This window comes from Anguilla rostrata, chromosome 15 (genome assembly GCF_018555375.3).
Source record: "Anguilla rostrata isolate EN2019 chromosome 15, ASM1855537v3, whole genome shotgun sequence".
NCBI classification, from domain to species: domain Eukaryota; kingdom Metazoa; phylum Chordata; class Actinopteri; order Anguilliformes; family Anguillidae; genus Anguilla; species Anguilla rostrata.
Window position 1 is genome coordinate 6,064,729 of NC_057947.1, and position 26,887 is coordinate 6,091,615.

General features: G+C 44.0%; 1 protein-coding gene and 1 pseudogene across 2 annotated transcripts; one reads left to right on the forward strand and one right to left on the reverse strand.

Moving 5' to 3' along the window:
* LOC135240373 (insulin-like growth factor 2 mRNA-binding protein 2) overlaps nucleotides 1-6,309 on the forward strand; it is a 60,405-nt pseudogene extending 54,096 nt beyond the window's left edge.
* An 81-nt stretch (nucleotides 6,310-6,390) lies between these two features.
* LOC135240372 (transmembrane protein 41A-A-like) lies at nucleotides 6,391-19,725 on the reverse strand. Of its 2 annotated transcripts, XM_064309757.1 has the most exons (5): nucleotides 19,439-19,718; nucleotides 13,195-13,345; nucleotides 11,648-11,809; nucleotides 10,243-10,381; nucleotides 6,391-9,905 (listed from the first exon to the last, which is right to left on the reverse strand). In XM_064309757.1, exons 1-5 carry the CDS (start codon nucleotides 19,597-19,599, stop codon nucleotides 9,685-9,687), a joined length of 834 nt encoding a protein of 277 aa, XP_064165827.1. In that variant the 5' UTR covers nucleotides 19,600-19,718; the 3' UTR covers nucleotides 6,391-9,684. The 2 variants fall into 2 exon arrangements, with proteins under 2 accessions (XP_064165827.1, XP_064165828.1); XM_064309758.1 differs by lacking the exon at nucleotides 11,648-11,809 and having other exon boundaries at nucleotides 19,439-19,725.
* Nucleotides 19,726-26,887: the final 7,162 nt, after the last annotated feature.

The window sequence follows — 26,887 nt, forward strand, 5'->3', positions numbered from 1 at the left end:
AAACTCAGGGGCTGCAATGATCATCACTGTGGGATGATTAGCTTCGTTGTTCACTCTTGTGATGGAATGCTTGCTGTAGGATGCGCTCCACTTCCTGTGGACACAGCTTTCTCCTTCTGTGCTTCCTGTCTGCAGACCGCACAGCGAAAGATCAGGGAGATCATTCAGCAGGTCAAACAGCAGGAACAGAAACACAAGCAGGGAGCTCCCTCGCCGCACCACTCCAAGTGACCAGCAGAGCGGCGCCGCTGAGCATCGGCCGACGAATGTAGCTCCTCCCGAACCCGGAGAGAGGTGGAGGAGAGGAGAGGAGAGGAGAGCAGCCGGGGCGGGGAGGAAAGCATGAGGAACTAAACCAAAGAACTTTACTCGTGGAATGTGCGAGCCGAGGGCCCGTGGGCTTCCTGTGCACTGCCAACACAGACGAAACTGGAGAATGCAGACGAAAGGGGACGTTTTCCGAACGAAAGCGGCAGACGAAAGTGCGAAAGAGAAACGATTCTGAGAGAGTATTCCGTAGTCCCGTGTAATGCTGCCCCTTTAGCTGGAGTAACATAGGCCTAACACAGACAGACTAAAAGTCGTATTAATGTAAGTCGGTTTCATGACACAGTGGGAGAGTGGGGCTTAAAAGCAAAGGCATTGACATTCAGATTGTAAGTTTTGATATTGTTAGCAGTATTAATATATAAATATATATTAGGAACAATAATATATATTAATCAAGGGTAATGAATGGAGTTTATTCTCATACTGCAGGCAAAAAAAAGGCTGTTTAGATTTGATTCATCACAGGCAATAGCAGAGGGCACAGCCAAACACATTTGAGCACGTCTGCTATGCATTTGAAGTAAAATGTTTTAAGGAAACATCCAAGCAGAAAAGGTGATAAAAAAACTTGGAAATCTTTATGGGTTGTTTTGAATCCTTGTCACTTAACCTCATGCATGCCAACACCAGGGGTGGCGTCCCTTTCAAATGTTTTTGTGACGATTTCTTCAGTCGCCCTTGTATGTTGCTGCTTTCATTCTGACCCACCTTTTTTCACCTGGATTTTAAAAAAAAAAAAAGTTTCATTAACTATTAATTAATCGGCAGCATTTTGGGCATTGAGATGACTTCTACTTCAACCATTAGGATAACGAAGAAAAATGCATCGCAAAGACTAAGAAGGTACTAATCCTACTATTAATCCTACTATATACATACAGTGTGTACATATGTGTTGTCTGAGGAAATGCAGTTTGGAAGCTGTTTTCAAATTGGCTGCCTAGAGAGGGAGATGTCTTTTACAAAGATACCAACAATAACCACAAAGAACAACCACTGTAAAACTGACGTCTTAACACGGTGCACCTTTTATTTGTTGAGAAGTAGCCAAGAGCCATAGGCTCATTTTAATAGAATGTGCAGCACATTTTTGCCTTATGCTGAGTCTTGAAGTCAAATAGAGTGAGAAACTGTGACCTAAGGCGCCTGTTTGGCACTGCGTTTATGAAACGGAACAGTGAAGCACTTAGTACGCTTTGGCACACACACGCACACATGCACACACTGTCACACACACACACAAACATAGCTGCCTTTGGCTTTACATCTCTCCTTCAAGAAGCTAAGAGAGCTGTGATTGCTTGAAACACAGCCTTTTTGAAACATTTCCCTGTAAAGGTTTAGCCATTCAGTTCGGTCCGTTTGAATTTGTTTCGTTTGCTTTCGTTTGGTCCAAGTACAGGTAAACAATGTCATGGTTTTTGTGCTTAGTTGTGGTCGCCTTGGAAGCACAGAGCAGTGAAATCCCATTCTGATACATCCGTCAATTCTGCTGTGTTTCCAAGCTTTTCAAAGTCAGCACCAATAAACGCAACGTGTGTGTGTGTGCGCATGTGCAGACATGCATATTTGAATGTACGCATTTGTGTGCATCGTGTGTTTGAGCGCACGTTTGAATATATGTATTTGTGCGTTTTGTGTGTGTGCGTGTGTGTGCATATAAAATGAAAGAAATATTTATGAATCAATTTTTCCTATTTTGTCATGAGAATATAGTGACAAGAAAAAAAAGCAAAACAAAAATTCCCTTTGTTTAAAAAAAACAAAGATGCTTTGTTTGGTGGAACACTGCCATGTCATATCGAAGGGAAGTGTTTTACATTGCAAAGGTAAAAGAGTAATCGTGTACGTATACAGGCGATGAATTTTACTGAATCAGGTGAACAGGCAGACGGTGGCGTTACTTTGGTGTGCGTGTGGAGAGTTCGCTTGTCGGCATCGTGATCTACCTACCTCAGGCATCAGGGTACCTCAGTTCATTCTTTCATTTCCCTTCTTACTCATTTTATATGCCTTGTAAAACCGATAGTTTTGATCATTATTTTATTTTTTTAAATAAAAGAAATAAGGAATAAGAAAAAAATACTAAAACAAAACTTTTAAAGTCCGACTTACTTTTTTAGTGGAATGAGTCTGTCAGTATTTGAAACTGTACAACATTTATTGGGCTCCTTTTGAGTGGACCCCTTTTAAGATTTTAATATCATAATAATTATGATTATCGCAGTTTTGAAAATAGTTGGGAGACTGATTGAAGGGGTACATGCCTGCTTGATGGAGTTCAGCGTGAAGATACAGTGTACTCGTTTCAAGAAACGTCACATGAAAAAGAAGGAAAAAAATCAGGCAGAAATGCAACTAGATTACCGATCACAAAGCCAGTAGACAGTGTTGTTTACTGAAAACTGTAAACTAAGCAAATGATTTTATGTGTAGCAAAGAGATTTGAGAGTGACTCAAATTGCTCTTACCAGCCTCTTTCACAAGTGATACGATCTCAGAACAGGAGACCAGCTGCAGAAGCACATAGACGGGCTCTTGATTTTTATGTGTAGTGTTGAGTGTGACATCCATGTATGTGCTAGTCTGTGGGCCATCACTGCAAGGGAAGGAGAACTGATAACTGTAGCTAAAATGTGCAGTGGAGTCACTAATTCATTGATTTTACTTTCTTCAATAACTGTGTTCACCAACTTACGCTAATGTCCTGTGGGACAGTGGCTCTCTCAGATGTCTCTGCCTTTTGTACTGCTCTTTTTTCTGAACTATACAAGTTCAAATCTAGACTTCTGTCTTTGAGTAGTCTTCTCTGTAACCTCTTCTGCTGTGCTGTAACAATTTGAATTACCTCTCAGAAACAAAGGCCAATTCGCTTTCAGAATGAATGAGTCAATGCACAGAGAGACGAGGGGTTTAGAAAATAAGAAAGCAAAGGCCTGTATGTATCCAGTCTGTAGAGATGGGATGAAAGCAGTGCTGGCAGTGTTGGGATTTTCTCTCCATCCTGCAATGTGCAGACTCCCTTTATTTGAACTAAAGTTATGATGGTACATGATCAAAGGGTCTAACTCGATGGTTTAGCTATTTCTAATTAGCATTTTTCTGTCCCTTGAGGACCATCTGGGCTATGCATGCTCAAATTCACTGTTTTTTTTTGTCTCTTAAGGCAAAATGAGAACTAATAAAATGCACTTTTATGACAATGTTTCAAAACGGTGTATAATGTAGTTATAGTCACAAATGCCACACTCACATCGCATTGACAGGACAGTCCTCTTAAAATGGAAATATGGGTTATGACAGGTGGGGGCATATTGTTTCCACCAGACCTGGGGTCAAATACGTATTAGTTTTGGATGCAAATACTTTCCTACGCTTTACTGTTCTTGTCTGGTGTATTGGAACCAATGAAATACTCTCAAAAGTACAAACCCTGCCTTCTGGTCATATTGGCAGGCTCAGTTGCACCAGGCAAGATCAATAGAGCACAGAGAAGTATTTGAATCCAAAACAAATACGTATTTGACCCAGGTCTGATTTCCACGCAGTGGAAACACTGGACACTTGCCAGCATGTCAGTCTTCAATCAACACAACACACTTGGCCCGTTTATTTTATTTTATTTTTTACAAGAATTCTGAAACTGAAATGACTTTCAGAAAACATATCTACGGTAACTGAATCAGCAGTGGAAATATCCGAACCGCTGGTCCTACATTTCCACTGATCTGATTGAGCACTTGTAACACAAGTGGGCTCTTTCCAAAACAGGAACTCAGATTTGATGAATTATACAACAGAGAATTGATGCAAACCTTGCTTGACAACACAGCCAAGCCTTGCAGTATGCATAAGCATGCAGGGAAAACCTGCCCGCACCAGGGTGGCTTGTTTTTCTCCGTTTCATTCGATCTTTCAAGGACTCTTCGAGAGACCGTGTTTAAATAAAAGGTTTCGGTTTCACCGGGACGTCTGCGAAAAATCATGAACTTTTTTTTCGCGTGGAGCGATCAGTTCAGTCTCATTTCAGAAAGGTTGGAGCAACGTTACAGTAGTTTGGCACTGAGCAGGACTGGGTTTCTGAGACAATGCCGCAGTTTTAAAAGCACTTGGGTGGACTTTTTGTGATGGCTTGATGGTTTCCCCCCAAAATAATTTATTGATTTTTGTAGCTTTGTACAGTTGATGATTTTATAACTTTGCCAGTGCAAAAAGATCCATCAACAATTTACAGGAACACCTAACTGACATATTATAGGTGAAATCATTTTTAGTAACTTCTTTGCCAATCTGATAAAAAACGTATTGTTGAGGAGTAGAGAATCTCTTGCTATTTGGATTACGTAGAGTTGTTATCTTCAGTGAGTTTCTGTGATAGCGTGTGGTGTACAAACACATCAGCTTTCCACTTGTTGTCCAGCTCTCTGTTCATTCATTGAGCTGCAACAGGGTTACAGTGCACTGGGGCTGGACAGGGAATAACATTTCCAAAATAAAGCCGTCGTCGAATCTTTTTATAAAACAGTCACTCACCGGCCGTGAGCGACCACTTTCCTGGCATCACTGGGGGAGCCGTTACTAATTGGGGTATCCTACTTCACGGTTTGTGACGGACCGGGAACTTGCATAGTGGAGCAGGGACATTTGAGGGATGACTTTGTGGGGGGGGGGGGGGGTGTATTGAAAGTTACGTGAATACTGAGCCAGGGACTTCCGGGTTTTTTTCATGTTTTAATGAACAACGGAAGCTAGGTCTCCTGCATGGACAGCTGCATCCTAAACACAGTGGTGCAAAGCAGGAAGTCAGTCTATAGCAGGGCTTGAAGCCTAGTCCATCTTCTAGTAATAATAATACTGCATATCTGTAATTCTGTGGACTACCAGGTGGGAAGGTAGTTGGTGCATTTCAGTTTTTGGCACGATTCTGGCTGTCGGTTGAATTCTCAGTCTGCTGCTTGTAACCTAACACCGTGTTTCTCGATTCTTGTAATGGGGTCCTGCCTTGTGTACAAGAGGTGGCTCCAGCTCAGTTCTCTATTAGTTGCATTTGATTGAGCTTTTAAACACTGATATTGATTTGACACCACTTCTGTGTGCACTGTAAAATCCTCTTACAAATTTATGTGGGTTGTTAGGAGTGTTGTTGTTAGAACAGCTGGGATACAATTAAGGTGTTTCTGTGGATTATTTCTATTTCCCTTAACTGAATTAGTATTGCAGGCAAGCGTTCTTCTTAATAATTAGTTGTTCAATGGTGTGAATAAATTAACCAAGCTATTATGCTTAACCGATACAGCGGCACCAAATTGTAGGGATAGATGGTCACAGAAATACATAGAAAACGGCAATATCTTTTTTTTTTAGTGTAATTGCGTCTAATAAGCATGTCAGCCTCACAGAATTTGTATACTAAATATCAGGATGTCAAATAAAAATCAGTAAGCGGTTTTGCCTCAGTTAAATTGAGAGCAATAAACTGGGCATCTTCAAAGAACAGAGGTCCTGTTAAAGCCTCCACATTTTGGCCGTTGGGCCTGATTGAGAGCTGAGCGGGAGAGAGAGAGCCACGACGCGGGGGGACCCCAGGGTACGAAGCGTGTTCTAACAAAGACCCCTGAACTGGCTTCTCCTTGTCATGCTGTCGAAGTAGTGTCAGATGTTGCACGGCAACTGTCAAAGGTTGTAAAATACGTTCTTGCATTTCCACACATTTTGGTCCTTTAGTTTAGATGAATCCATTTCACGGCAGAATCTCACTACTGGGAGTTTCTTTTGTTCTTTTTTCGGCACCCTGGGTCAGTCTCCCAGTTCACCAGGTTACCGTGTGTCACCGTGGAAGTGTAGGGGAGGAACATTGTGCTGGATTAAGGGGGATCCTTACCTCTCTGGTCACAAATGCTGTGCTGTTGTTTTGAATTGTAGGTGAACTGTACTGCTGACCAACCGTGATATGAGCAATAAAGAAAGTCTTCAAAACAACTCATTTGTCATGTCGTGTTGAATTATTTGATTAATATCCTGGTAAACCTTCAAAAATTACACACCTGGATAAAGCATGAATCTGAAGAAAATTTACCAGTCTTTATTAGAGTCCAATAGTAGAGAGACATAACCAAACCAATGTACAATGTTTTACAAACAATGCAGTACTTAAAAAAAAAAAAAAAAAAATTTCACAGTCATATAGATTCATATAATGCATGTGTATGTATTCTGGTGTTTTCACAGATGCAGGTCACTATGCTTATAAGCAAGAACTGATAGCATGTACACAGATTAGTTTTGCTCACTTTTTAATTGTTTGTGCATCCTTGACTGTGCTGCTGTCCCTACTATGTGCAAACACTTTCCAAAGTATTTATATGCCTGTGAGGACCAGCACCAACAGTCACTGTGTAGGGCGGGCCTTCTGAGGTTTTGTTTTTAAGGTGGGACAATTAACTGTGTGCTTTTTGAAAAAGGGGATATTTTTCAAGAACAGTAAAGCAAGACTAATATAAGTGAACACGGCATTAATATATATGAAATAAACTCCGTAAGACATGATTTGTACATCCAGAAAGGTCTGCCAGGCAAACTTGTTCTGGGTAAACTGCAGTATAAACGCAAGATGCAAAAAAAAAACAAACAAGGCAAACTCTTGGCATGGATGAGATTTAAGACACACGCACTCGACTCACACTGAATCATAAATGATCCAAACACAATCGCACACACACAACTGAAAGAAATACAGAAAAAGGGTAAGAAGGGGACAGACAAAGAAGTTACCCTTTAATGTGTCACAGAATCCTCGCCAGATGCATCATGGGAGAACTTTGGCTTCAAGGTCATCTATGCTTTGTTTTCCAAAAACTTTCCCTTGTGGTTATGATAAGGATATCACTTTCCCTGGGGTCCATTTCCAAATAGTTTTTCCATCTGTTCTAGACAGCCTGAAGTCGATGAAATACAATTCATCCATATTACAGGCCACTGCTAGAAAAACTGTACCATAAATGTCAGAGATACACTTCAGATTAGCCTGTGAAAGTGTTTGCTTGGGACATACCAAGCACACACAATGTAAATGTCTGACACAGGGCTAGTTGACAGATAAGCACTTGTCATGCCAAGCAGTTACAATGGGTTGCAATTTATCCAAATACACTTACAAGAGACTGAACTTGAAACCCAAAAGGCAGCGCTCTCATAACTTAGCCAAGTGGTGGAACATGAATAATAAAGAGTACATATCCCATGTCATTGTTTGGCGAAAAGTACAGTTCGCATTGTCTAAGCAGTGCTACACAGTCCCCACAAGTCACTGTGCATGGAACACATTTTACCCCAGCACCTGCCAGAAGGAAACATGTCACAGATATTATGTACAAATGAATTTAAAAACAGTTTCACACCCATGATTTACAATACTGGTATAGCAGTTCCAAAAGAGATTATCTATTCATGTTTTTAATACAAGTCTCTGTGAGAAGGTAATGGCCACCACTTTTATTTGTGGTCAAAATATATTGGATAATACAAATGTAGTCATTACTACTATTCCAAATATAAATTCATACTCAATTGCGCCATAAATGTTGAATGTTTCTTAGAGATGTCATACAAATTTTACCAGATCATATTTAAACAAGTAAAAAAAATGTTATTGTATCTAATAATAATAATAATAATCAAGCTATATGCAGTTAAATTGCTAGAGAAATTTACATTTAATATTTCAGAATATTGTTCTATCAAATCATCAACAAAAAATAAATCTCCCTCTGTTTTTTTCATCAACAAAAACAGAATTTCCACAATAATGATGCAAATCAGGGTACACTGGCAAAACAGACTGGATAATGAAAACTGAATTCAGTCCCATTTTCATACACACACTATCGATGGTTCACGCACATGACGCGTAATATAGATCCCGGTGCTGTCATGCAGCTTCCTGGAAAGACCAGGGATTGCAGCACAGTAATTAGTGATGGCCTAAGCAGGACTCTTACAGCACTGGACGATGAGGGCAAGTCATAACAGTCTCTGCATGCCATTGGTGGATACTGATGTCAATCACAGGTGATCACAGGTGCAATTAAAACACTCCATTTCTGGCCATGTAGCCAACAGCAGAAAAAAAAACTGATTTGCTCTGACAAATAAATGATTGTCTATATTGGTGATACAGATTAGTGAACACTTTGTTTCAGGACCAAGTGAATGATGAATGAGATGTACAAGACTGTCCCTGTTGTGTTGAGGTAGTTGTCTGGTGTAGGCAGATGTTGATGGGGACATTTAATAAGGCACTTGAAGATCAGTCATCTTGGTGTGTCCTAAGATCCAATTAACCCTTGGTATTGATGTGACTACGGTACAAGTCCAATCAGTTTGACCATAAGGTTCACAAAATTAGTGAATAAAGTGGACTGTGTGCAAACACCTCATAAAACAGACACACACACACACACACACACACACAGGACCATCAGAATTGTGCCTTATGGGAGCCTACAAGTCCAAGCCATCTGTGAACAGGCTGAGTGTTCTTTCATAGTATGCCTAGTTAGAGGTGATCTGTCCTTGCAGACTGCCACTGAGAGCTGAATTTTTCATACAAATGCCAACACTGCTTTTTACACCACTTTTCTCCTTTATGAAAAGCGGAGATTTCTTTATAAATACATTCCACTGTTCGAAGTAGAGTACTAAAAGCAGCACGTTAAAAACAGCACTTAAGATTAATGGTGGGCACAGATTCGAACATCTGAAAAAAGAACCTACGGTTTACAGAAGTTCACAGTGACATGCACTCGCACGCACACACATTTGTTCTCGCTGGTGCTCACTGCGAAGGCTGTTGTGAGCAGAAGTCGTTTGCCGTGTGCAGCTTAAAGGACTCAATGTGGACAGCTCAGGTGACCTTCCACAGCTCCCCTCCCCCTTTGAGAAGAAGGGGCTGCTGGGAGCCTGAGTCTTACGGCTCAAATGCCGCAGGAGAATCAATGTAAACCATCGTCCCTTCACAAATAAAAGAACACATAACACAAAACAACCGACCACACTGTTCCACACAGAAACATAATTGTCTGAAAGAATAAATACATGAAACAAAATTAAAATAAATAAAAAAAAGATTATTAAAAAAAACACCACCGAATCTCTTCAAACCTGAAAGCCAGCTGATAATCTTCAGCAAGATTTCTTTTCCTCTTTTTTTTAAGAGCTGGCGTTTTTAAGACAAAAAAACAAAATCTGAAATTTAAAAAAAGAGCGAAAAAACGGTTTTCCCTTTACGAGCGACGTCTGCGATGGCGGGGGCACGGGAGTGGGCGTGGTAGCGCCATGGCGAGCGGGGGGCCCCGGTCACCTGACCTTCTTGTCCAGGCCGTTCCCGCTGTGCTCGGCCCCCCCCAGGCGGAGGCGGGCGTGGCCGTAGTGGCGGATGAGCGCGCCGGGTAGCAGGGCGGCACAGGCCATGGCCAGCAGCTGCATCACGGTCCCCCAGGAGAACAGGTTGTCCAGGGACGAGATCTCCGACAGGATGGAGCCCGTATGCACGCAGATGAAGTTATACGGGATCAGGCCTGCGGAGGAGACCGGGTAGCACTGGGGTTTAGTAACTTCCACTGTCACCGGCAGGTTGTAGGTTCAAATGTTGGATGGGTGTACCCTTGAGCAATCCCTCATCACTTAATTTCCCACATGCTTAAATAATAAGAGAGTGTATTTACAGACAGCAATAAATCACAAAGTTACTTGACTACTTGAAAGGAGCCCTGTCCTATTCTATAATGAAGATTTGAGAGCAGTGATGGAATGGGCCGCACCAATTACACCTGGGCATTGCAAATTGAGAGTAACACACAACAGGTGTCATCAACAAACAGAGTACACCCAGACTCAGTGACGGAGGCGACTGACCAATGAAGACGGAGAGGAAGAAGAGGGTGATGGGGATGTTGAGAATAGGAGCGGTGACGTTCAGGAACCAGTTGGGAGTCATGGGGAAGAACCGCAGGAAGAGCAGGAAGAAAAACAGACTGCTCCTGTTCTCCTCCACCTGGAGAGAGAGAGCGAGAGAGAGAGAGAGAGAAATGGACAGAGAGAGGAGGACAGTGTAAGAGCAGAAGAGTTTATTTATATATAAACAGCAGTGTTTGCTCTCCGGTGTCTAAATCTAAAGGTGAGGAGATCTCTCCACAAGACCGTGATGACTACAGTAAGCTATTAGCCTACTGATCTGGCCATTTATAGGTGATCATGATCATGATCCATGTCTGCACTGCTATGATTAAGATGTACTTCACAGATAGTGAAATTTTGACACGGCATTTTGATAATGAATACTTCTGTATTGTTTTATTCTCCATTTGGAATTGTTTACTTACATAGGTCTTGCAATCACAGTGTTCCAGAACCATAAGTCATGATTTCTTCTTTCTATCTGTTTAGCACATCATTACTCTAGGACTATAAAATTCTTTACTCAATCAAGAAAGAAATACTCTTTGACGTCTGTGGACAGCAATTCAGCACACCATACATGGCACAAATGTTTTCACAGATGGTCAGCAAATGTGTGTGGAAATGAACTGAACTTGACCCGGAGAGTAAAGGCCTCTGTAGCTCATGTCAGGGGAGCTGTGTGACCCATACTGAACTTCCCTTACTCTCTGTGTGGGGCATTTACGCTGGCTTTACCCTCCCCTCCCCATCTTTTACATATTCACTTCAAATGGTAAATGGACTGCATTTATATAGCGCTTTTATCCAAAGTGCTTTACAATTGATGCCTCTCATTCGCCAGAGCAGTTAGGGGTTAGGTGTCTTGCTCAAGGACACTTCGACACGCCCAGGGCGGGGTTTGAACCGGCAACCCTCCGACTGCCAGACAATCGGTCTTACCTCCTGAGCTATGTCGCCCCCACTTCAAGTGTATGATGTTGCTAGCGCATTTCAACCGTAAAGAAAGAAACCAGGTAAAGGCTGCCATCAAGTGGACGCTATTCAGTATTACAGCTTTCAAACGCAGGCAGTATTGTTGGCTGCTGACTGCCAATGACAGCAACAGGGCAGACAGTGTAGCATAGGGATTTGTGAGATTGATGAACATGCATGGATTTGTGAGATTGATGAACATGCATGGATTTGCGGGATTGATGGTCAGGCAGGGATTGTGGGATTGATGGTCAGGCAGGGATTGATACACAGGCAAGGATTTGTGGGGTTGATAGTCAGGCAGGGATTTCTGCGGGATTGATGGCCAGGCGGGGGATTTGTGAGATTGATGGATTTCTGCGCCCCACCATGCCTCTGGGTCACGTACCTTCCCCTGCAGCATGGCCACCTTTTCTGGGAAGAGACGCACGATGTAGCTTTTCCCAAACACTTGAGACAGCAAGTAGCAGAAGGTGGACCCCACGGTGGTGAGCAGACAGGCGAGCAGCAAGCCCAGCCAGGGGCCAAACAGCGCCCCCGCAAGGATGTTCTGGGGAATACAGCAGCAGACTGGAGGCTCAGTGCCGTGGACATTGGGTCTCATCTTTCTCACACACACACACACACACACACACACACACACATTCTGACACTGCCCCAGGCATCCACACTGCCCTGCCGAGGTAAAGGTGAGCACTGTGTCTGAAAGCGTGGAGGAGCCAGTAGAGACAGTACAGAGGGGTCAGCAGGGACTTCTGGGATACGGAGCTGAACCTGACGCTCCTGCCTCTGCGCTGTGGATGGCAGCCTGTCGTGCTGTCGCCCCCTGGCTGCCACAGTGCGTTACTGCATGCCTGGCTGGACCCTGGCAGGGTCGCTGCGTAATGCAGTGGCTAAGGACCCGCCAGCTCTGGGGCTGCCGGTTTGATTCCCAGGCGGGGCAGTGCGGTCGTACACCAGAGCGAGGCACTTAACCTGAAGTGCTTCAGTTAATATCCAGCTGTATAAATGGATTTTATTTATTTTATTTTTTTTTAAAGTAGGCCATGTAAGTTTCTTCGTTACCAAGCACAGAAAAAAAATCAGTTTGAGAAGGCAGACGCCGCTGATCAAATAAAGCTTGTTTTTTTTTCTGTACCGTGGAGACGAACACCCACGTACCCTCACCAAAACGTTGCTGCGTGGCTGGCAATTTTGCGCTCCACGGATGGGTACACCGCGCTAGACACAGTGGCATATTACAGCTTGTGTGAGCGTTAAATATTACCTACCTGACATTAATTTGTCAATCAATAAATCTGATTTCGACTTTTCGAATTTTCCCCAAAATATTCACCACCGTCAAGCCAAAGAAACTCTTGTCAAGGCCCCTCCTGTGACATAGTTTTTAAACGCAGCTGGGAGCTACACTATCCTACAGTCTTTACAATGCCACAGTGATTCTAGTCCTAAAACAACGCAAAAGGGCTTTTTGCTTGAGGTAAGCTGCTTTTTAAATTCTCAGCATTCGGAAAACGCATATGCATTGTGGATCTTTGTGCCTCTCCACCAGCTCTGCCTGAGTGGGCAGTGTGTGTGGTCTGCAACCACAGCGTGGCGCAGTGACTGGCTGTACAGTAACAAGGCCAGGGCAGCACAAGAGACACTTCAGACGTCAAGTCACTTATTTATTGACATGTTCAATCTCTCTCAATCCCTCTTTACATTCTCTGTGTCTCTGTCTGTGTGCATCTCTCTCTCTCTCTCCCTCTCCCTCCCTCTCCCTGTTTCTCTCTCCCTCCCCGTCCCTTTCTCTCTCTCCCTCTCCCTCTCCCTCTGTCTGCCCTGACGTGGGTGGCTTCAGTCGCCCCCTGAATTCTTAACCTGGTGGACGAAGCCGAGAGCCGCCAGAGGCGGGGGGCGTGCGCGGGGGCGTGCACGTGCACGTGCGCTCACCAGGAAGGAGGACCCGGGGATGGCGAAGGACTGCTTGTAGATGTAGGCGCTGCAGAAGAGCAGCAGCACGTAGGCCGTGTGCTCCGTCTTGTAGAACTGCATCAGCTCGGCCAGCTCCCGCAGCTCCTCCAGGTCCGACGGGAACCGCAGGCTGGAGCCGGACACAGAGAGAGAGAGAGAGAGAGCGCTAACTGCAGAGAGCGTTCTTCAGAAGCACAGAAACGCAGACACACTGCGAGCGCTAACTGCACAGAGCGCTCTTCAGAAGCACAGAAACGCAGACACGCTGCGAGCGCTAACTGCACAGAGCGCTCTTCAGAAGCACAGAAACGCAGTCACACTGCGAGCGCTAACTGCACAGAGCGCTCTTCAGAAGCACAGAAACGCAGACACACTGCGAGCGCTAACTGCACAGAGCGCTCTTCAGAAGCACAGAAACGCAGACACACTGCGAGCGCTAACTGCACAGAGCACTCTTCAGAAGCACAGAAACGCAGACACACTGCGAGCGCTAACTGCACAGAGCACTCTTCAGAAGCACAGAAACGCAGACACACTGCGAGCGCTAACTGCACAGAGCACTCTTCAGAAGCACAGAAACGCAGACACACTGCGAGCGCTAACTGCACAGAGCACTCTTCAGAAGCACAGAAACGCAGACACACTGCGAGCGCTAACTGCACAGAGCACTCTTCAGAAGCACAGAAACGCAGACACACTGCGAGCGCTAACTGCACAGAGCGCTCTTCAGAAGCACAGAAACGCAGACACACTGCGAGCGCTAACTGCACAGAGCGCTCTTCAGAAGCACAGAAACGCAGTGCTAACGCAGCGCTAACTGCACAGAGCGCTCTTCAGAAGCACAGAAACGCAGTCACACTGCGAGCGCTAACTGCACAGAGCGCTCTTCAGAAGCACAGAAACGCAGACACACTGCGAGCGCTAACTGCACAGAGCACTCTTCAGAAGCACAGAAACTCAGGCGTCTCCACACTGCCCGCGAGCGCTCAGCGCCGCCGCTAGCTTGTTCCGAGCGCTCGATAAAAGACGGCACTTAAACAGAGATTTCAAACAAAGGGGTGCGCTCTCCGTGATTACCGCGTGGCCGAGGAGAAAATCAGCTGAACGAGACGCCTAATTTATCTTCACTCCAGGCGAAGAGTCGTAAAAAAAGCAAAGCGCGATTGCCATCTACTCATAAAAGGAACGGGCTTTTAATTAATCCGACGTATTTTTTTTGTCCCTACAAATTTGTACTTTGGATGATTAAAAGCCTTAAAATGGGAGTGCAACATTACAATTACGAGCAAGACAGAACTTTGGCCTTATGACAAGAAAGCATCTGATTAGCACTAGCCTATATATTTGCTCAGTGTACTTCAAAGCTTTTAAAGATAAAGGACTCTTACACACAAAGGAAGATGCCACTTTGCCTCAGAAAGACAATGAACAACAGAACTTTTTTTTTTTTTTTTTTGAATTCTGCGTGAATCAGGTAAATGAAAAACAGTTAAAAAGCTGGTCTTCATGTACAATATATAAGCCGAGGAAGTGGGGGAAGAGCCTCTTTATGGAAGGTGGATTCAATCAGGACAGAGACAGATGAGACATTACCAGTCATGCCACAGACACAAGAAGAGTTACAGGCCTCTTACCCTGCCACACTATAGCCTACTACTCTACAGACCGACAGTGGTGTCCTAAAACTTCAGCTGGCAGCTTTCCACTGGAGAGCTTCTACGTTGCCACTATATCAGATATCACGTTCCCATTGGCCACTCCTACCCAAGCATTTGAGCTGTCCCTGGGTGGGGGGTCCGACGAAGCTACAAAGGGTTCGATTTCAGCCGGGCCTCCCTGGGAGGGACATACTGCGCACCCTTCCTCTCCCTCTTTCAACGTTACCCCAGCAGGTGGGAGAAACACCCTCGGTGGCCATGGAAACCTAGAAAGCGGTGAATCGTTCCACTCGGTTACCATGGAGAACTGCGCCACGAGCCTGCGAGGTGCTACTCGTGTTAATCGTGCGAACGCGTTTCCATTCTGACAGCATCTCTGAAACGCAACAGACCGTGACGGCAGCCTCGGTCCAGCAAACGCGGCAAGGAACAAAAAAATAATTTAAAAAACAATTAAATTCAATTCTGACTTCCGGCCATTGAATTCTTTCATTGCCCATCTCGCTACGGCTTCTCACTGCGACCGTACAATAAGCCCAAAGGAAAATGGCAATAGCTCCTGTTGTTAAAGGTGTAGTATATTAGTTTGGAGAAACGAGCAAGAGAGTGCTAGATTTTGAAAAAAAAACTTTAATAAAAAAAACTGCTCTGCTCTCGTCTGTGTAGCCCTGCCCTGCCTGCTTCGTCAGTGCTGTGAACGTGCAACAGGATTGACAGGCAGGTAAGGAAGCCTCCTTGCAGAGAGCTGTCCTGATTGATAAAGATTCAGGCGCGGTGAAATTCGTAGTGGCAGATTTCAGAGCCTGGGGCAGTCAGAGAGAGCAGATCTTTTTTTTTTTTTCTTAGAGCTTTTTAATTTATTGATATCTGTCAGGATGTGAAGGACATTTAACCAAACATGAAAAAAGGTTCTAAAACAAATTCACTATCCTGCACCTCTGATTCAAAGTATAACACAAGCCACTGAAAACTAACACATGCCTGACACAATTTGTCATTACCTAACAGGGCTTTCACATTTACATACAGTCTGCATTAAGCAGTCAGCACAGCATTACTTCAGCTTTCATAATGTAACCATTTACCAGGCCATAAAGAAGAGAGAATGCTTCCAACACTTCCCACACTTCCGCTCATGTAAATCGCCCCTCTTTGTAAGCGCATGTGGATGCTGTCAGGCATTCCATCCCCAGCAATGCAGCCTGGGTGTTATTCCTGTGCGCTCGCTTACATAAGGACGTCTCTTTCGACGGCCTCACTGGAGCCGGGGTGAGCGAGCGAAGGTGCCGTGGATTCAGAGGAGCTACGGTAACCCAGCAGCTACACCGTCCGCGTGTGGGTAGTAGTGCTGGCTCTCGGTATTCACAAAGAAATATCACCGGTATTACATGCAAAGTCTCCCGTATAAAAGAGCCACTTACTCACTGCTAAAAACAAAGGGCCAAATGCCATATTATCTCTTGAGGTTTAAAAAGAAAAAAAAAAAAGAAACATTCTCCACTGATTTATCTCACTGATTTATGTGTCTGTGCGTGGCAGCACAACCAGCGGTCTGTCCGAGTTTGGTTCCCTCGTGTCCCATGGTTTGAACCTTGCTGACCTCACTTTTTCCACATTATCATCTAAGGAGACCATACAGTATGGATGAACGGAGCCCTGGCCAGTACACCCCCCCACCCCACCCCGCCCCCACCCTCCTGTCAGACACTCCACCCTCAGGGAGGTGCAGTGCTCACAGAGGCAGACTGTTTATCAGAAGGCTGAAGCCTCCATTCCCAGATGGGTAGTCTTCATCGCATCCTTAGGCGAGCGACTTAACCGAATTTGCATCAGTGAATAACCCAGCCGTGTACAGTTAGAGAATGCCAAACAGAAGCCATCTGAGAAAACCTGGGAAACTGCACCTGCAATGGCAGGCAAATAATGTACGTTTAAAAGAAAGCCCCAAGCTATGTACTACTCCTTTTGTCACATCACCCAGCAGCTATTATTTTTTTGTCATCACAGGTTTAGGTTTTTCTTTAGACAACCACGTGGAATGTAGCCCTAGTGTTAGGGGTTTGGTAACACTTGATGGACATACAGAAAATGTAAGTAACGTCAATGTTTGGTCTCATATTCCCGTGTGCTCTGAAAACTACACAGGCACTGCAAGGAGCCTTTGAGTCACCGTGAGGTCACGTGCTGCATTTCTGGCCTGCTTTAAACGCAATCCCACGTTTGGTTTCCATTATTAAGGGAGGAACAACTTAATGGATAACAGTGTTTGCTGTAACTGCTGGAGTTAGGCCATGGTGATTCTCGAGAAGGCAAGGGGGAAGAAAGAGAGTCAGTGCCTCAGAGACAGGAAGACTGCATTTGAGTAACATTAACTTCTAGTCCCATCAAGGGTGCCACCAAAGTAAGCAATCATCGAGCAAGGGCAAGTAAAACCCTATAGCCTACTTCTCGTGAGATTACCCTGGGGCAAGTCTCCAACTCAGTTACTCTCTATATGCAGATCGCAGGAACTACAGAAAATTCACTTGCTAGTTGCCACATGCTGAATGGAAGCAAATCCCTGCAGCGATGCTCCAAAATCTAGTATAAAGCCTTCCCAGAAGAGTGGGGGTTGTTATAGCACAAACGGGTGGACTAACTCCATATTAATACCCATAATTTTAGATGACAGGTGCCCACATACTTTTGGCCATATAGTGTACCTACTTTAAGCAGACACACACACAGTATCTACTGGGCCAGTAAGGTTTATGAGACCTTACCCCTGTCAAGCAGAAACTTACAACATTTTCATTTTCCTTCTAATTGCATTCATCTCAAATCTCACAGCTCCAAAAACCACCAGCAAGCGGACTTCCAGTATTAAACAGATCTGCTTTAATATATAGCCTAAAAGGTATTTGGCTCATATGACTTGACTGAGGTGTGGTTGTTGGGAAACCTCGCTTCTAAATATAAGTTTGCTGGCTCAAATCCCAGCTGGTGCATTACTATTTAACCAGTAGTAGGTCAACTGTACATACATTTATATCCAACAGCAAACCAAACATATTTAAGTCTTTGACAAGGACATTTCTAAGTAAGTAACATACATTTTTTAGACAATATTAAATCATGATAGTTAGGCTACATTACATTCGTGCAGCCTTTGCAATTCCATACTGCTGAAACAATTTATGCCATTATGTCTAAAAGTAACAAGAGGAAACTTTATTTCTCAAGCGATGAACAGGGTTGTAAATTCTGAAAGCTGATGAATGGACGACATGTGCTACAATCCGAAGCAGCAGCTTCACGAAACTCTCCAGGCACAGCCGTGTACAGGCCGAGCAAATATGACCTCTGCACAGTCAACATGATCAGCTGTTTTGTGTTAGACTAAGATCTGAAAATATTCTATCAGAAAAAAAAAACTGTTAATGTGAAATTTAAGAAAAAAATAGCATACGTTACATTTTTGCTCAAACCTGAAATAAATGCAAGCAACACGTCTGCTTGCATTGACTAGATTAATGCTTAATAATTGGGTTAAATTAATTAAATTGGATAGCGCATTATTTTTCAAGGTTCTTGCACAAACCCAATTTCAAAACGTTACCTTCGGATAATTCCCTGACATGTCGCTTTTGCAAACACAGGTTATCTTTAGGCACTTTGTTCCTACATTACAACTTTCCTCAACGTCAAGATAGTGGCCCATATTTATTAGTCTTACGCTGCTCTCAGTGTACCTTAGACCTGTACTTTCTTAACATAAATATTAATATAACAATTTTGCGAACTACAAGAAAAAAAGTGTAATAGGGACCTTTGACAGCTTGATTTGCCACAATATATTATCACGATAATGGGAAAGTGCATTGCTATGTGAATATTTCCTTAAATTAACCGAAACACTTTTTAATTGCAACAACTGGTTTAACACCGAGCCAGCTGCAAAAAAAGTTAACTGATCCGTCTGCTACTTTGTGTGGAGAGTTTTATTTGTCTTGCAGACAATATTGCTCCCCTTCTTTAAGCAGCTAGCTCGACTGCTGGTTGTGCAATTTTAACACAGGACAGAAAACACCACATTAAACCATGTAGCTAACATTGACTAGCTTACTGCCATCAAAATACTATTGCTAACGCAGGACAGGTAGTAAAAATAACAGCTAGGCACTATCAGAAAATGAACACGTTAGCCATCCTCTCATCTGCACAATTATTTAGACCATATTAGACAAAAGCATCCCACATTCGACAACATTTCCACCACAACTTTCATTTACACCAAATTGACCTGGTTAGCTAAAGTTATGGCCATTTCCGGAGGCGTGTGCAGCACGCACATGTAAACTAGCCAATGTTATCGAGACAGTTGGATAGCCGATATATTATCTAACTAGTTGAATGGGTAGCTAACGTTAGTAACGTTACAGTGTGGTCGTCGTAAATATATAACGTTATCTAATTTTTAATGATAACAATCAAACAAGCTAGCAATATATATCGGCCAATTATAGATGTCAAGTCTGGTTATACCAGCCAGCTTTCTTCGTAGCTGGGTTAGTTTGCCAGTATACCTGTATTCTTCGACTACCAAGTCGTCCCTGTCTTCTACGGACTTCTCCCTTTCGTTTTCCTGGCGAAAGTGTCGCGGTCCCGGGGGGAGGTATGAAGACAGAAGGTAGAGATAAAAAGTAGCCGAGGCGACCACAGCAATTAAACCCGAAATGGAGCGCATGATTCCAACCAAATATACAGTTGGAAAGGTTTGATCCGCAGCACTAAAGCTAGCTGCGAGCAGGGCGGAACTGCAGAATAGAATGTTGTCACACAGCGGAACATTACGAGGGGATGGACTGACAACACGGGTCACGTGCATCCGCATTACGTGCATCCATCCCACAAACTGTGATCGATCCATGTCGATAAAGCAGTTCAGAAGGTAGCGGATCAAATTAACTGTGACGGCTGTTGATAAACTCACTTTTCACTTTCTGTCCATACTGGCTTTAAAATTAGGACAATAGGTTTTAAAATGTGACATTTCTAATGGCTTTCAGATGAAATGGTATTCATTGCATCCTTAAGACAGAAACAAATAAATTCAGCTTTTGTACAGGAATAATCACTACCATATTTAATTACCAGGTAATTAAGTAGTTGGGAGGATTCATGCATGTAGACTTTTAGCTAAAGCAATTCTAAGGTACAGTGCTGCATGAGTGGCTCAGGTTATAGAATTTGAGTCGAGATTCTGGGAATGGTCATTTTAAACTCTGCCTCAGGTTTTAAGCATGGACACTTAGTCAGGTAGCAAGAAGTATGATTGTGTTTTTGGGTCCTGTTTGAGTGTTATTGAGTCATAAAATCACTCTTGTAGCAGAGCTAAAGGTCTGCTGTTCTTTCATAAAATATACTCTTCAGCCAATGTACTTACACATGTTCACCATAAGTAAATAGGTTATGCATAGGCCACCTCTTTTTAATACTTCAAAAGCTTCTGCTACTTTCTTTTGCTGCAGATTCAGCTGAGGCCATGCTTTTCACCATGGCCTTACACAAGCCAATCAATTTTGTCACAATTTCCATTGATAGTGATAGAATGAATAGGGGATGTTTGTGCTTAATTAATCAGTGTCCATTCGTTTTTTATTTTGAGCAGTTGTTGAAATTTCAGTCTCTTTGGCTCCGTTTCCACCAGGAGTCAGTATTGCACCAGCTTTATTACTGCACATCTTCCTAGACGTTCTTCGACACACATCCCACTCACAATGACTGTGCTGATAGAATTCCTCACTTGCATCAGAAGATCATGTAGGCTTTATGTCTATTGTTCTGCATGCATATTAGTTCTGGAAAAGACAAAAGGGTTCGGATTTAGTCACAAACTGCACTTTAATGCATTCTATCAGCAGCTGTTTAAATTTCCCTCAAAATAATGTTAATGTGCATGGGTGCAGTTTTCTGGGAAATTATACTTGTTACTGTATATAAATGATTCTTCATATAAGACAAATTTTTATTGTCAATATGTATTCTTTGGGATTTTGTTTCAAGGATCTGGCCAGGACACACCTTCTGTGAAGAGGCATCTCTTCACATGAGTTACAGCATATGCTGTTTCTTAATGACGGCTTTGTGAAATAGGCGATGCACAGGGACACATAAGAGCTGGCAGTGGGGCTTTGTTGGGTGAGTGCCAAGCGCAAACGGGCGGAGCCCAACATGTGAATACAGCAGAGGTGAAACTGTGCACGCTGCGTTCAGCTGTCAGGAGGGAAGGGAGAACCCACCCACAAAGGCCTCAGGCCTCAGCTGTGTTCCAGATTCAGCACTTTTGATGTATTATTGAAAACGTGAAAAGAGATGAACATTGCACTACCCCCCCCCCCCTCCCCTCCAGTATATATTTAAGTCGTGATTGTAGGCTGAATTGTTTCTAACTGCCTGCTCACCAAGGCGCTGCGGAAAGGGTGGTGTTAACGAGGCTACCTGTGTTCACTGTGGGTAGTGCCGGGGGGGAAGAAAAGAGAACAAGAGAAGCGTTTACACGTGACCCTTTCAAAACAGTGCTCCTCTGCAGTGATTAATTCTCTAATCCTGTCTGTTTGTATAATTAATCAGTGTACTGTTGTTGGCTGAGCCTCACAGCGGAGATGCTGTCAGCTTAGTTTGTTTGATAAGCACCATCAGCATTACTGTTGAATTCCTGGCCTGACCAGAACTCACTCATTACAGTCACTGACTGCGCTCCCTTACTAAGTGCAGTGTATGAGGCAGCAATGCTAGAATCAGGACTGGAGAAATGCACGCGCGATAGAAAATGGATTTCACCAAGGTTTCGTGGTACACACTGCCCCCTGCAGGCTGGGGGTTTAATAGTTCACGAACAGGAGTTGCACGATGGGAATGCACTGCGCCATAAAAAATGAAAGTTGAAGCAGGGATTCACGATGCCAGATGCTGAAATGGCACAACTGGGACAGCCGCACAGACAAGGCAGGGCGGGGAGTGCTTCTCGCTGTCTACTCGCTGTACCCAGCACTCTCAAGGAGGGGGCGGGGGTGGAGGAGAGGGGCTCTGTCACAAAGCAGTCTGCTCCTTATAAATCTATTAATTATTGATCAGTAAGGTGGCTGCTGGGAACGTTTTCTCTGTCAAAGCTGGAATGCAGATGAGTCATGCTGGGTGAGATCACTGATGAAGGAGACAAAGTGATCAACATCGTATCTGCTGGTCTGACAGGAGCTTCGCACAGTTCACACATTTGCAAATGCTTTATAGTTCAATTGCCTCCTTCTGTGAAGCAATGTCGTATGTCTTATTTTAGCAAGGGAACCCCTCCAGTTGCGTAGTAGAAGCAAATGCCGGATTGGCTCAGTATCCATATATTATAGGAATGAAGACTTCCCCGGACAGTGGAGCAGGGAAGTAGGAGCAGATAGGACAACGACCCACCACCCCCACCCCCTCCCCCAAACACAGATGTGTTATGTATGTGTAACTGTGGTATGGGGAGGATGAAATCATTTTGCATTTTTATTACTGTCGCAGAAAAGCTGTTCGTATGCGACAGAAATCAATTTCCATTCGTATTTCCTGGGAGATATGCTGTCGGAGCCCTCCCAGAGGATCACTGTCAACAGCTCTTTGTGTCACCTTTATCATACACATCCTGTAGCATTCAGGCGACAGACAGGCAATTCCATCTCCGTATGCAATGTGCTTGCCATCGTGCCTTCTGTGAACTATTGAAATAACCCAATTATATAAGATGAGATGGGAAGGGAATATGGCTGTTACGTCTTATTTTTCCTTTCTCTGCACCATACGCTGTTCATTCACTCAGTGTGGTTTTGAGTAGTTTGATATTTGATAAAATTTTACCACAAAAAGAAGAGAGAAATGAAGGAAGGGAGAGACCAAATTTGAGACAGAAAGAAAGAAAGAAAGAAAAGAGTTAACGCTGTGGCTGGAGATGGGAGCTATTTGACGAGGCTCCAGAACGCCAGGCTGCTGTAATGTGGAGTCTCTGGTGTTGAAAGCTTCCGCTGGAGAGATAAGAGCTCATTTAGCTGCGGCGACGAGCAGAGGGCGGAGGTTTCTGACTGGATAAAGAGCCAGCGCTCGGCGAGGGTCGCGCTCGGAGCCGAAATGGGCCGGAGGAAAGTCGCACCTCGCTCGCTGCGGCGGGGACGCGTCCAGGCCTCAGGCCATCGAGGTGTGAAAACTACTCTTTAACTACTCTCAGCAGGTGCAAAACAGCTGTGTGTGACCGCGACTTTCCAGCAATATGGAAGCAGGGGTGTTCCCTTGCTATCAGAGAGAGGAAATAATTGGTCCCCTCGGAGAATGGTATATCCCTACGGGGCAGGTTCACACAGAAATACATCCCACTTGTACATTAGCAGTGAGGGCATATGCCTGGAGATAGAGCCAATATCCCTCTGGAGCAGTCATTTGTACTATAGTGTCAAATACTGGAATCTGCAAAGAGTTTAACACACTCTACCGTCAAGATTTACTGTGACTGATGATCCTTAGCCGTTTCATATACGCGATGCTGAGGTAACTCAAGGCTGCTGTGCAGCACTGTGTGCGTAGGACATGCGCGAGAGTCTGCGCAGCGAGGTTCCCTTCTGCGTGGGAGGTTTATTTCCCGCCTCTGTGACAGCAGCAACATCTGTCACACACATCTGTCAGGATCGAGATCGGCCTTCCTCTCCCGTAAAGTGAATCAAGCATCACGGCTTCCGCCATTTAGAGATTAACGACGGAGACAATGCCCGTAGGGTTTATGCGCCACTCACTGAAATCTGAGATGAGCTGTGTTTGTCTCAAAATCAGATTGTGAAGGAGTGGTTGTAGCTAAAGCTTGACTATGATGACATTATTGTATATGCACTAGGAGAGAGAATGCACTCTGGTGTTAAATAACGTAATGAAAACATCACACACAGGCCAGGGACAATTAATGAATGCATGATTATTTAAAAAATAACATTAAAAAAACATTAATGTATAATGCTCTATATCAGATTGTATAATAGGACAGCAAGCAGCAACCTCTTTCCAAATGCAGTTTATCAGTGGGAGTTCATTGGAAAGAAGGGAAATGGCAGAAGCATATGGCTTAAGATCCACACACACACACACACACACACACACACACACAGGGAGAGAGGGAGACAGCTGTGCTTAAGGTCACAGCTTAGCTGCCCTGAATATCAGAGTGAGACTCATCCAGAGATGATTCTGGTCTGTTAAACTTGCCTTTGCGACCCAGTTTCCTGTCACCAAGTGATTGATCTAATTCAATAAGACCAAAAGAGGATCTCAGGGTTGTCCCATGTAATCTTGTCAGGAGGGACAGGAAGTGAAATTATGGGCTCTTTAACAAGGTTTACAGGAGCATCCATCTGTATAATTCTCATTGCCTTGTATGTGCATTTATCTGTGTGTGTGTGTGTGTGTGTGTGCGTGTGCACGTGTGTGTGTCTGTGCGTGTGCGTGTTTTTCATGCATGTGTGTGGGCGTGCGTGCGTGTATGCATGTTTCTGTGATATGCAACCCCTCTTGTACATCTGAATAATTCCTACTTCAGCCAGTAACAAACTTTCCTCTGTTGCCTAGCACTGCAGAAAAGAAAGCAAAGAAAAGCCAAGTTAAGCAGCTGTCATCTTTACTAAGAGAAGTGTGCGTAGTCATCTGTGTTTATTCCCTGCTGAGGTGAGCTGTCATTACCAAAGCCTGCCTGTCTTCACTGCTCAGCAGATTTATCATGTTTATTTTGGGAATCGCCCTGTGATGGGACTCCAAAAGGCCCTTGACTCTTGTTCGTGGGACATGCATCCAGATTTTACTGTCCCTCGGAAAAAAAGGAACCAGTAGCTGTATACAGTGCATTTTAAGAGGTTATCCAAATGCAAACTGGGAGTGAGTGAAAAGTGAATGGTCAACACGCAAGTCATTCCATTTTTTTCACATCGGAATGACAAAGAGTTAAAAACCTATCACATTCGTATGGTAGATTTCCCCTGACAGAACATCACGGAATCCCTGTTTGAACAGAACAGGATTGTGTAGTCCAGAGTTTGTGTGTGCGTTTCTCTCCTCCTGGACTGTGGGTGGCAGTAATGAGGGTCTGGCAGTTAGATTTCATGTCGGTCCTCTTTCTCCACGCGTAGATGGAGTGGAAACATTGTCCAACAAAAAAGGAAAGAAGGGACAGGTGGAGAGAGATGACTACAGGCCTGTTTGGCTCTGGCCACCATTGTGCGCCACAACGCAACTTGCGCTACTGAGCATCTGCTGGGAAGTGGAGCGTGCTCAGTAGGGCGTGTTAGGGCAACAACGAGCCTAGAACCGAACACGGGTCACGGAGGTCCCATCCACTGCTTGTCCCCTTATGATCTCATTTTATTGCTAGTTTGTATTCATGTAGCTTGGTATTCAAAAGATTTCAAAATATTGGCAACATAAAAGCTTTTCACTACCTATTTGTGTGTGTGTGTGTCCGTGTTTGTGTAACATGTAGTTCGGTGCTTATGTATGCATGTTCCTGCTTTGTGTGTGTGTGTGTCTGTGAGTTGCATGTGATCATGTTGGCATGTGATTGTCTGATTTTCTGTTTGTATCTAATTTAATTATATGAGTAAGTGCATGCATGTGTGCTTTCTGTAAACCTGATATTTCTGATAGTACACCATTGCGGCAGTGTCATGCAGAATCCTACACGGTCAGAGTGAGAGACACTGTGAAGAGAAGGAGACTGTCTGATAGACTCCATTTTGAAACCTTGCTGCAAGGCACGTCTGCTGACTAAGCTCGTCAGCCTCATACGCAAACCATCACTTTCGAACAATGTGCATCTGTTCTTCTGCAGAAGTTCAGACGGCTCCATGGAAGATTCAGAAATTAAAGATTGGGCACGGCTTACACGAGAACTTCAGAAGCTTTGATGATGCAGACGGGCTATTCTGCCCTTCTTAGATTGTAATTTTATCTGGAGTCTAACATCATACCTAGCCTGGAGTCTCTCTGCACTCACAGAACTCAAATTTAAAGATATTCTGCAGTCAACCTACCATTTAAGAATCTAAAAACACGTTTTTGTGGCTAAAAAAAGTTGCTACCGGGATTGCATATGTATAATGGGTGCCAGAGACCCACAAGAACATGCATGGGATTTAGTAACCAGTCACAATAGGTGAGATTTATGGGGGGAAAAGGGGGCTCAATAAATAAAACAACAATCTGCTTTACAGTTGTGAGAACGCTGAAGCCAGTTTCGGGCACACAGACGTTCAGGGTCACAGCCAGCTAAACACGGAATGATTTGGCTGGTCCTCGAGTCAGATTTGGGCAGAGGGGAATCAGTCAAGCAGGATAACCCATACATTTGTATTTTTAGCTTGTGGAAGATTGGAAGAAAATTACATGGGGGAAAAAAAAAAGAGGGCAGGATGAAAGATTCCTCCCTGTGCTTTTAGAGACAGGAATCTCTTCTTGAGATGCTATTTTTCAGGTTCACTGATTTTTTGTGTCCCAGAGCCCAGTGCTTCACAAGAGTACCGACTCTTAAACAGTGCCCAGGTTTGTGAAGGCTGTGGATTGGGCTTTTCACCAGTGGCCTGTGTGTTCAAATCCCACATGGGGGCTGTGTCTTTCAATAAGATACATCACCTGGCTGGCTCCACCATAGAAAGAGAGTGCATTACAGGCACATCTCCCTCAACACGACAATCCTAAAAGTAAACCTCTTTTTAAAAAGTGAAACATCTCCTGCCTATACACACTCCTTGAAACTGTTGAAAACTTATCCCAAATATCACAAAATATCACTTAGCCATTGACGCCGTTGTCTCTCACACTAAGGCCCAGCAAGGGCTCTCAAAAACTCAAAACTTGTGAAGCACCATAACTGTAGTATTCAGCCAATTAGAGGAGGTCCAGTATATCCACCTGTTTTAAATGACTACAAGGGCCTGTGTAGAGGGTCCCAGTGTGGGAGAACAGAATACAAA